This window comes from Heptranchias perlo, chromosome 1, assembly GCF_035084215.1.
Source record: "Heptranchias perlo isolate sHepPer1 chromosome 1, sHepPer1.hap1, whole genome shotgun sequence".
In the NCBI taxonomy this organism is placed as follows: domain Eukaryota; kingdom Metazoa; phylum Chordata; class Chondrichthyes; order Hexanchiformes; family Hexanchidae; genus Heptranchias; species Heptranchias perlo.
The window spans coordinates 191,090,521-191,102,625 of record NC_090325.1 but is presented as its reverse complement, the minus strand read 5'-3'; the positions used below and the strand labels follow the sequence as shown (position 1 = coordinate 191,102,625).

The 12,105-nt window shown below is 44.6% G+C and overlaps 1 protein-coding gene across 1 annotated transcript in view; it reads right to left on the bottom strand.

Annotated features, from left to right (window-relative positions):
- The window catches only part of grid2 (glutamate receptor, ionotropic, delta 2), a 700,148-nt gene that overhangs the window by 75,656 nt on the left and 612,387 nt on the right, over window positions 1-12,105 (bottom strand). The window contains exon 16 of the mRNA XM_067984186.1: window positions 2,382-2,548. Coding sequence (XP_067840287.1) covers window positions 2,382-2,548 — 167 coding nt within the window. The remainder of the gene's footprint in view (window positions 1-2,381; window positions 2,549-12,105) is intronic.

The following is a 12,105-nucleotide window of genomic DNA, read 5'->3' as shown; positions in this document are numbered from 1 at the left end:
TTCATTAATGCTTGTAGATCTCCCGTGATGTTTTGAGAAAAAACATTTCTTAGGATGTGGGCGATGCTGGCAAGACCGGCATTTATTGCCCACCCCGAGTTGCCCTAAGATGGTGGTGATGGGCCTTTTTTCTTGAACTGCTGCATTGTGGTATTTTTTATATAGCGGTTTGATACAACTGAGTACAGAAGAAAAGCACAACACCAAGAAAGGAAGATGAATTGCTTCTTTTGAACTGTGACAGTCAGCAAGAACCAAGAACTATGGCGTGGAGATGCATTCCATCCTTTACTGATTAACTCGGCGGATCCTGAAGAACAATTATCAAGTCCACTGCAGACAGTCAGAAGTATCAGCCGCTAACGAAACGCAAACACTGTCATTTCTCAATAATAACCTGCGGGTACATTTAAAGAAAAAGTGTAAATTGTTTTAGACGCAGCAAGGACGTAAAATGAGTATAGGTCTGCGTACTTTTGCGAGAAGGCAGAGGAGTTACAATTTCCGTGAACATTCACCGTCATTTTTATCAGGACGGGAATGGTTGCAACCTTTCTGCCCCTTGTTGTGGCACATTTTTCTGGCTTTTTTCTATTATGTTTTGAGCTGTTGCTCTCTGAATTTACTAATGTGTCATTTTGCCATTTTAACTTCTGAAAATGATCGGCTGCCGCACTTTAAAGCAATCTTAATTTAGTTGGAAAAACTTCTGTGCTTATTCAGCAATACAATGGAACACTCTTGCACTCAGTATCAGCATTAAAGAGGTAAGAAAGAAAAAAGAAAAAACTTTCACGACCTCAGGACATCCCAAAGCGCTTTTACAGCCAATGAAGTACTTTTGGAGGGTAGTCACTGTTGTAAAGTAGGAAATGCGGCAGCCAATTTGCACACAGCAAGGTCCCACAAACAGCAATGAAATAAATGACCAGGTAATGTGTTTCAGGTGATGGGATAAATTTGGCCAGGACACCAGAGAGAACTCCCCTGGTTTTCTTCGCATAGTGCCACGGGATCTTTTACGTCCACCCGAGAGAGCAGGCGGGGCCTCCATTTAACATTTCATCCGAAAGATGGCACCTCCGACAGTGCAGCACTCGACTGGAGTGTCAGACAGTCAATCCTCTGGAGTGGGACTTGAATCCACGACCTTCTGACTCAGTGTCAAGAGTGCAACCACTAAGCCACGGGTGACACTTGGCATAATTGGATGCAGAGCTCTGTCTCTCTCTTATGCTCCAACAATGCATATTAGGTCCGCCTTCAGAGGAGTATGACATTTCTTCCTGTCAGTCTGGGTTAGCCTTGGTTCTGGGTTCCAAAGGTGACAGTGTTGCAAGGTAAATGAGGCTATGGTGTTGCCTCTGGGCATGCTTGAAGAGATACTTTTCCCAGGTGTCTCTGGAAAGAGCAGCGTCATGGCAACCCTTCACCTCCAACATTACCAGCCATGACTGGCTAAAGTTTAGACTGAGCACCCAAGCTGATTGCTGGCATGAATGGGCCATTCTTGGCCATTTGTTGCAGTGCAATCTGCTCCAGAGTGTACATGGGTCAGATTTTGAAGCATTAGTATTACTGATCTATTAATCTTCAAGTGGGCGTTTAATATAAATGCAGTGGGACACCAGGTGGTAAATCATGACACCATCAAAACCATGTTTCACATAACCATTAAGGTTAGGGGAGACATGTTAAAGATACCTGTGCTAATATCTCGCAATGACATCAAAGGGCTTATTATTACCAACACAACAGAGGTCAGAAGGAGCACATTCCGAAAGGAGAGGAAAGATTGGATTTTCAGAAGGATACATCATTCCTCCACAGATTCTGTTTCATAAAAATTGAGGGTACATGTTGGGAATAAACAGAATGCTTCCCTGTGGGCTTCCTTCTAAAGGGATTCCATTTTACAGGAATTACAATGGACGCCCATTGATGTGGTCGTTGTTTGAATCCCTCTATTCAGGTTTCCATTCCTCCTGCAGCATCAAAACTGTTCTACTCTTACCTGATGAACAACATTAGGGTATTTTGACTGTCAGTGAAGACTAACAGATTTGAAAGAGGGGGAAAATATGGTACAAATATAAACTTTAAAAACGCAAAGAAAAATTTAAGAATTTTTGCATCAGTGCGTCCTCCATTTGTTAAATACACTATAAATATGCTCGTGCAAAATGGACATTAGAAAGTAGTGTGCAGGTGCGAGAAAATGTGCAAGTGTGTTTTTGTGTTTAAAAAAAACCATCTTGCCCTTATGGAATTCCTACGAAAGGAGGGTCAGTTTTGTTACGCTGTTTGGCACACTCCTGATCCAGCAGTTCTCAATGTTTACTGGGCCCGGATTAAGCTACATTCAAACTGTGGGATCCTACCGTTGAGAAAAGATGTCTCTGTATGGGCTTCCATGTTGGAGAGCGATGCCATATCCTCGGTCTGCCAGTGTGTTGCCGACAGTGAACAGGGAGCAGTCCGGACTGTTCAGGGCAATGTATTCCAATACTGCCACGTCCCAAACAAATGCATAATTTCCGGCTTTCACCTGCAAGTTAGAAAGTAGATTTTAGTCAAATCCAACGGAGTTTGATCTGGTCTCTCATTTGTATCCCTGTGGGTGAAACATTTGGGGGGGGGGGTAGAAAGGAAAAGAAAGAGAGGGAAAAGAAAAGTTTTGCCTTGATTCCAATCGACCGCCATTGCCGAATAAAGGTATAGAGTCATAGAATCATAGCATGATACAGCACAGGAGGCCATTCGGCCCGTCGTGCCTGTGCCGGCTCTTTGAAAGAGCTATCCAATTAGTCCCACTCCCCTGCTCTTTCCCCGTAGCCCTGCAAATTTTTCCACTTCAAATATTTATCCAATTCCGTTTTGAAAGTTATTCTTGAATCTGCTTCCACCGCCCTTTCAGGCAGTGCATTCCAGATCATTACAACTCGCTGCTTAATTTTGATTTCCTCATGTCACCACTGGTTCTTTTGCCAATTACCTTAAATCTGAGTCCTCTGGTTACCCAACCTTCTGCCACTGGAAACAGTTTCTCCTTATTTACTCTACCAAAACCGTTCATGGTTTTGAACAACTCTATCAAACCTCCCCTTAACCTTCTCTGCTCCAAGGAGAACAAGCCCAGCTTCTCCTTCGGGTTCTAAGCTGGGCTGTTCTCTCGCTTTCTTTCTGATTCCATAGCTGCCAAAAGGCACAAAGATAACGTGATGGGTTGACACTTTTGAAATTTGAGGGTAAATTCAGTGATCCAGTGTTCGCAGCGGAGAGTTAGGAAGATAAGAACAGGAGGAGGCCATTCGGCCCATCGTGTCTGTGCCGGCCGAAAAAGAGCTATCCAGCTTAATCCCACTTTCCAGCATTTGTTCCGTAGCCCTGTAGGTTACGGCACTTCAAGTGCATATCCAAGTATTTTTAAATGAGTTGAGGGTTTCTGCCTCTACCACCCTTTCAGGCAGTGAGTTCCAGACCCCCACCACCCCCTGGGTGAAAACATTTCTCCTCAGCTCCCATCTAATACTTCTATCAATCACTTGAAATCTATGCCCCCTGGTCACTGACCCCTCTGCTAAGGGAAATAGGTCCTCTCTATCCACTCTATCTAGGCCTCTCATAATTTTATACACCTCAATTAAATCTTCCCTCAGCCCCCTTTGTTCCAAAGAAAACAACCCCAGCCTATCCAATCTTTACTCATAGCTAAAATTCTCTAGCCCTGGCAACATCCTCATAAATCTCCTCTGTAACCTTTCTAGTGCAATCACATCTTTCCTGTAATGTGGTGACCAGAACTGAACGCAGTACTCAAGTTGTGGCTTAGCTAGTGTTTTATACAGTTCTAGCATAACCTCCCTCTTCTTATATTCTATGCCTCAGCTAATAAAGGAAAGTTTCCCGTATGCCTTCTTAACCACCTTATCTACCTGTCATGCTACCTTCAGGGATCTGTTGGCATGCACTCCAAGATCCCTTTGTTCCTGTACATCTCTCAGTATCCTCCCATTTATTGTGTACTCCCTTGCCTTGTTTGCTCTCCCCAACTGCATTACCTCACACTTCTCCGGATTGAATTCCATTTGCCACTTTTCTGCCCGCTGAACCAGCCCATTGATATCTTCCTGCAGTCTGCAGCTTTCCTCCTCACTATCAACCACACGGCCAACTTTTGTATCATCTGCAAACTTCTTGATTATGCCCCCTACATTCAAGTCCAAATCATTAATATATACCACAAAAAGCAAGGGATCTAATACTAAGCTCTGCGGAACTCCACTGGAAACAGCCCTCCAGTCACAAAAACACCCATCGACCATTACACTTTGCTTCCTGCCACTGAGCCAATTTTGGATCCAACTTGCCACTTTCCCTTGGATTCAATGGGCTTTTACTTTTTTTGACCAGTCTGCCATGTGGGATCTTGTCAAAAGCCTTGCTAAAATCCATGTATACTACATCAAACGCATTTACCCTCATCGACCCTCCTTGTTACCTCCTCAAAAAATTTAATCAAGTTAGTCAGACACGACCTTCGCTTAACAAGTCCATGCTGACTGTCCTTGATTAACCTGTGGCTTTCTAAATGACGATTTATGCTGTCCCTCAGAATTGATTCCAATAATTTGCCCACCACCGAGGTTAGACTGACTGGCTTATAATTACTCGGTCTATCCCTTTCTAACTTCTTAAACAATGGTACAACGTTAGCAGTCCTCCAATCCTCCGGCACCACGGCTGTAGCCAGGGAGGATTGGAAAATGATGGTCAGAGCTTCTGTTATTTCCTCCCTTGCCTCTCTTAACAGCCTGGGATACATTTCATCTGGGCCTGGCGATTTATCAACTTTCAAAGATGCTAAACCCTTAATACTTCCTCTCTCACTATGTTTATTCCATCCAATATTTCACACTCCTCCTCCTTGATTATAACCTCTGCATCATCCCCTCTTTTGTGAAGACAGGCATAAAGTACGCATTAAGAGCAGTAACCACATCTTCTGCCTCCACATATAGGTTACCTTTTTGGATTTTAATAGGCCCTACTCTTTCCCAATTGAAAACTTTTTACTCCTATTCTATCTTTTCCATAACTATGCTAAATCTAACTGAATTATGATCACTACCATCAAAATGCTCTCCCACTGATACTCCTTCCACCTGCCCTGCTTCATTCCCTAAAACTAAGTCCAGAACTGCCCCCTCTCTTGTTGGGCTTGCTGCATACTGGCTAAAAAAGTTCTCCTGAATGCAATTTAAGAATTCTGCGCATTCTATACCTTTTACACTGATTGTGTCCCAGTTAATATTAGGGTAGTTGAAATCCCCTACTATTATTTCCCTATTGTTTTTGCACTTCTCAGAAATTTGTCTACATATTTGCTCTTCTATCTCCCTCTGACTGCTTGGGGGACTATAGTACACTCCCAGCAGTGTCACTGCCCCTTTTTTGTTCTTTAGCTCAACCCATACAGTCTCATTTGATGATCCTTCAAACATATCATCCTTCCTCACAGCTGTAATTGTTTCTTTAACCAATATTGCCAAAAGGTCACCAAAAGCTTGGTCAAAGAGGTAGGTTTTAAAGAGCGTCTTAAAGGAAGAGAGAGAGATGGAGAGGCGGAGAGGTTTAGGGAGGGAATTCCAGAGCATAGGGCCTAGGCAGCTGAAGGCACGGCCGCCAATGGTGGAGCGATAAAAATCGGGGACGCGCAAGAGGCCAGAATTGGAGGAGCGCACAGATCTCGAAGGGTTGTAGGGCTGGAGGAGGTTACAGGGATAGGGAGGGGCGAGGCCATGGAGGGATTTGAAAACAAGGATGAGAATTTTAAAATCGAGGCGTTGCCAATGTAGGCCAGTGAGCACAGGGATGACGGGTGAACGGGCCTCGGTGTGAAGCTGCTCCAAAGCTTCTTTAATTTCCTCCTTTAATTCCTTGAGGATTCTCGGATGCATCCATTGGATCCAGGAGCTTTGTGCAAGTCTAAGGCTTCCAAATTTCTGTACGGCACAATTCTTTACTGACTCCTTTGTTGCACTTAGCCTCATTTCAGAATCCGTCTACAATTCTCTCTTGTGGAGGCTGTTGAGAAGAATCCATTCAATGTATATCCTGACTATCTGGAATCATTTTACCCAAATGTACACATCTATTCTTTGGCCTTCCTTCTACTTTTAACACAGTTCTAAGACTCTTGGTTTCATCTTGTTTGCCTCTCTGCTTTTTTGGCTCGTCTGCATTTTGTAGGAATCTCACTTCTCCTTGTTTATTATTCCCGTGTGTCCATTTCCTCGGTTTTAATGTTTCGTCTTTGTACAGAGTGAAGCCTGTTCGAAGACGCCTGTTAGTCGTACCACTCAGATTGCTTCAGTGTATTGAACATGTCACATTGACTGGCTGAACTAATGTCGGAATGAGCCCAGCCAGGTGTGAATTACACACGATGGAGGGACATTTTGAATGGGTAGTACTGAATTGCAACTGTTTGTAGTTTGCTTTATATGTGCCAGGACATTCCAATGCATGTTACAGAGGGATTGCAGGGCACTGAACTAGAGTAGGATTGTCCTGGAGTCTCCAGGAATTAAAGATTGATCTCCCGGACACTGCCACGAGCAACCCGTGAGAAAAATCATAGTGGGGGGGGGCATTAAATAAAGAGGTGTGTATTTTAAAAATTTTCTTTGAACACATTAGTTATAAAAATATTGACGACAGAGAAGAAAAGGCTGTTTGACTGGGCGGGGCAGTTGGAGGCGGGAGGTCATGTGCTGAAACCTCCAGGAATACGTCCAACCAGATTTAGCAACCCTAAGCGCAGGGAGTGGTCGACATGTTAAGGGAGGACAGTTGTCAATCATTCACTTTTGATGTGGACATCAGCATTTCCAGCCCTGTTTTTTTTGAGCAGCAGTGTGGAAGGTAGCTGATTTTGCCAGTTGCTTCATGATGAACCGTGAGTCACTTCTTTGGGTATACCTGCGCAAATGGCACGAATGGGCCTGGCAACAGTTGGGGTTTATGAATTGTCTATGCACAGATCTTCATCTTAGCTACAAGTGAATAACGTAGGAAGGTGTTGATAACTTAGGCTCTAACTTATTGTAAGAGGTTAGGAGGAGTGCATCAGGAAACCAGAATTAAACCAGAGAGTCTGCCATCAAGTTCTCGGCAGCTAGATTTATGGCTAAGAGTTCATCTTGCAGAATATTAATGATGTAACTGACTGTTGGGATCTAGTCTCACAGGGAGCGTGGAGCGAGTGATTAAACAATCCCTGAAACACTAGATTGGGTGAGGGCCAGTGGAAAGTGTGGACGTGCGTCACTGTTGAGATCGGTGGGAAGAAGGGCTGTTACCTGTTACCTATCCCAGAGTACGTCACAAAAAAAAGCAGGGACCAACTCAAATGGCCTGCAGTTGGTAGGTTGGCGTTACATTACAATTTGACGCTCATGTAGCTTTTCAACAGAAACAGTACACGATAAGGATTTCTCATTCATGAAGCACTTAATAGTTGCGGTCACTGCGTTGCTGCCATTCTGCAAGTAGCAGTCAGTTGAACTGTTAATAGGGTTGGTGTTCAGCCATTGGACCCTTCATGGTTTTGAACACCTCTATCAAATCTCCATGCAACCGTCTCTGTTCCAAGGAGAACAACCCCAGCTTCTCCAGTCTATCCATGCAACTAAAGTCCCTCATCCCTGGAATCATTCTAGTAAATCTCTTCTGCACCCTCTCTAAGGCCTTCACATCTTTCCTGAAGTGCGGTGCCCAGAATTGGACACAATACTCCAGTTGTGGCTGAACCAGTGTTTTATAAAGGTTCATCATTACTTCCATACTTTCGTACTCTGTGTCTCTATTTATAAAGTCCAGGATCCCGTATGCTTTTTTAACCGCTTTCTCAACCTCCCCTGCCACCTTCAATGATTTGTGCACATATACCCCCAGATCTCTCTGTTCCTGAGAAGGTTGAGAGGAGATTTGATAGAGGTATTCAAAATCATGACAGGTCTAGACAGAGTAGATAGAGAGATACTGTTCCTATTTGCAGAAGGGTCAAGAACAAGAGGACATAGATTTAAGGTGATTGGCAAAAGAACCAAAGGTGACATGAGGAAAAACTTTTTTACACAGTGAGTGGTTAGGATCTGGAATGCACTGCCCGAGGGGGTGGTGGAGGCAGATTCAATCATGGCCTTCAAAAGGGAACTGGATAAATACTTGAAAGGAAAAAGTTTTCAGAGCTACGGGGATAGGGCAGGGGAGTAGAACTAGCTGAATTGCTGTTGCATAGAGCTGGCACGGACTCGATGGGCCAAATGGCCTCCTTCTGTGCTGTAACCTTTCTATGATTCTATGAAGGTCCCACAAACAGCAATGAGATAATGACCAGATAATCTGTTTTAATGATGTTAGTTGAGAGATAAATAGAGGCCAGGACACTCCCCTGCTTTTCCTCGAAAAGTGCCATGGGATCTTTTACATCCACCAGAGAGCGCAGACAGGGTCTCGGTTTAACATCTCATCCGAAAGACAGCATATCTGACAATGCAGCACTCCCTCAGTACTGCACAAGAGTGTCAGCCTAGATTATGTGCTCAAGTTACTGGAGTGGGGCTTTGAACCCATGACCTTCTTGACTCTGAGGTGAGAGTGTGCTACCAACTGAGCCGCGAGAACATAGAGTGGTGATGTTCCAGAGATGGGGTCTGGACACAGTGGCCTCGATGCTGGATCAGATGTGGGGTTTGAAACTTAGTTCAGAATAAAGCAGGGAACCATGGTTGCAAACCATCAGGTTTAGCCTGAGCAAGCAATCAGGAAGGGAGATAAGGTCAGCGACTAAGATGCAAGGTTTCTGTCAGGAGCTAAACAGGATAGCAACGGCCTTCCCAGCGCGGTGCTGAAGAAAGTTCCGGTCCACCAACAACTTTTGTACAGATGGTGCAGGGATATTGGGAATCAACGGCATTGAATTAAATGTAAAGCAGCAATACTGTGAATGCCAAATAATAGATGAAGAGAAGTGAAATGTGTGCACTCTGAGGCATAGCTTTCGCTGATTTAACTCTACTTTGCATCTCTAATTTTTTTCTGCTTTTATCCATTTCCTAAAATACAGTGAAACCATTCAGCTATTTGGCTGCCACATTACCACAATCATTGTTGTTTCGACTGATGGTACTCCATGCCATCAACAAGAAGGCAGCGTGCCAATGACTGTTTCCCTTGAAAGGAGATGCCATTCTCTCTGCCAGGCATCACAACTGCTTCATTGCTCATTGGATTCCCAATTCACCTAACTGCATGCCATTTAGAGTAATGCTCAAATGCAAAGTGGGAAAATCCAGCCATTCAAATTCCCTGAATAAGCAGATTCATCGGCACGTAAAGCCATGAAGGCACTGTCAGGACCTCACGCTTCAGTACACCTACAGTTAACGCATTTAAAATCAGAACATTAGTAGTTCAAGAAATGCCCCCTCCACAGCAGTTAATTGGGATTCATACGGCCAGCCTTCCAGAGCTGTTAGATTAATTTGTGTATTGGTGCTGAAGTGGATCCCTTATGCTGCAAAAACATTTTCTTAACATCCAACTTTTTAGCACGTTAGATTTTTTATTAGGCAAGGGTATTAAGGGTTACGGAACCAAGGCGGAGAGATGGAGTTAAGATACAGATCATCCATGGTCTAAATGAATGGTGGAACAGGCTCAAGGGGCTGAATGGCCTAATCCTGTTCCTATTTCCTAAGAATGATACTTGAAAAAATAGCACCAATACATTCTTGAAGTGGCAATGTCATCATGGAAAGGTGTATCGGAAGACACTTTGGCTCTGCATAAATAATTGTATCCAAGTCATGACCGTGAACTTAAGCTTTGAGCCCAAGACCAAAATAGGCCTCAGAGGGACCGAAGGACGGATGTAATTTTAATTTGGGTGATGGTGTAAAACGGACAATATTGGATTAGCCGCACATTACACACTCCGCTCGATTTTCCTTGACATTGAAGTCAATGCAAGGGCAAATCAGGCGAGGTGCATAAAAGGCGGACAATTTGATATCGCTCAAAAGTTAAAATTGCCCCCCCCCCCACCCCCACTCATCAAGTGGGTGGGCTGCCCGGTCGCATCGGGAATCGATATTGAAATGAGGTCCAGGAGTAAAAATCGCTCAGCACTCCCGATGGCCTGCTTGGGCGGGTTGAGAGAGCGGCCTGCTGGTGGCTTCAAGGTGTCTGTCGTAGCACTCTCGACTCAGAAGGTTGTGGGTTGCAGTCCCACTGCAGAGACTTGAACACATAACCTAGGCTGACACTCCATTGCAGTACTGAGGGAGTGCTGTACAGTCAGAGGTGCTGTCTTACGGGTGAGACGTTAAACCGAGGCCCTGTCTGCCCTCTCAGGCTGATATAAAAGATCCCGTAGCATAGAGTCATAGAGTCATAGAGTCATAGAGTTATACAGCACGGATAGAGGCCCTTCGGCCCATCGTGTCCGCGCCGGCCATCAGCCCTGTCTACTCTAATCCCATATTCCAGCATTTGGTCCGTAGCCTTGTATGCTATGGCATTTCAAGTGCTCATCCAAATGCTTCTTGAATGTTGTGAAGGTTCCTGCCTCCACAACCCTTTCAGGCAGTGAGTTCCAGACTCCAACCACCCTCTGGGTGAAAAAGTTCTTTCTCAAATCCCCTCTAAACCTCCCGCCTTTTACCTTGAATCTATGTCCCCTTGTTATAGAACCCTCAACGAAGGGAAAAAGCTCCTTAGTATCCATCCTATCTGTGCCCCTCATAATTTTGTACACCTCAATCATGTCCCCCCTCAGCCTCCTCTGCTCCAAGGAAAACAAACCCAATCTTCCCAGTCTCTCTTCATAGCTGAAGCGCTCCAGCCCTGGTAACATCCTGGTGAATCTCCTCTGCACCCTCTCCAAAGCGATCACATCCTTCCTGTAGTGTGGCGACCAGAACTGCACACAGTACTCCAGCTGTGGCCTAACCAGTGTTTTATACAGCTCCATCATAACCTCCTTGCTCTTATATTCTATGCCTCGGCTAATAAAGGCAAGTATCCCATATGCCTTCTTTACCACCTTATCTACCTGTTCCGCCGCCTTCAGGGATCTGTGAACTTGCACACCAAGATCCCTCTGACCCTCTGTCTTGCCTAGGGTCCTCCCATTCATTGTGTATTCCCTTGCCTTGTTAGTCCCTCCAAAGTGCATCACCTCGCACTTTTCCGGGTTAAATTCCATTTGCCACTGTTCCGCCCATCTGACCAACCCATCTATATCGTCCTGCAGACTGAGGCTATCCTCCTCGCTATTTACCACCCTACTTGAAGAAGAGCAAGGAAGTTCTCCCTGGTGTCCTGGCCAACTTTTATCCCTCAATTGACATCACTAAAAACAGATTATCTGGTCATTATTTCATTTCTGTTTGTGGGACCTTGCTGTGCGCAAATTGGCTGCTGCGTTTCCCTCCATAACAACAGTGACTACACTTCAAAAAGTACTTAATTGGCTGAAAAGGGGTTTGGGGCTTCCTGAGGTCATGAAAGGTGCTTTATAAATGCAAGTTCTTTCTTTCTTAAAAACATCCAGGAGCAAAACTTCATCAGTGAATCAACACAGTCTACACTTCTCAACGCGCTCCCGCCCGCCGCCATTTTAACCACGCAGTTTTCCGAGTCGGCCGGGTGTGCCTCCTGAATAGACGTAAATCAGAGTCCTGCGACTCAATTCAGACTCAGTCGCCAGTTTAGCTACAAAATGCAAAAAACGGAATCTGTAAAAGTCTGAATGAGCTCCCAGTTTCAGAATTGTAGGTGTAATAGCAATGGCCAACATACCACATCCAGATGGAGCATTCTCAGCCAATATCATTCATCAAAAAAAAACTTCCACATTAACTGGTCATTCATCTCATTGCTGTTTCTGGAACGTTTCTGGTGTGGAACAGCTGTTACATTTGCCCATCACCAGGAGTCACTAAACTCTACAATTCACTCATAATATGACTGAAATAACAGAGGGATTGGCGCCATTTCGGATCCAGATCTCATAATTTTCAGACGTTTCCCGTG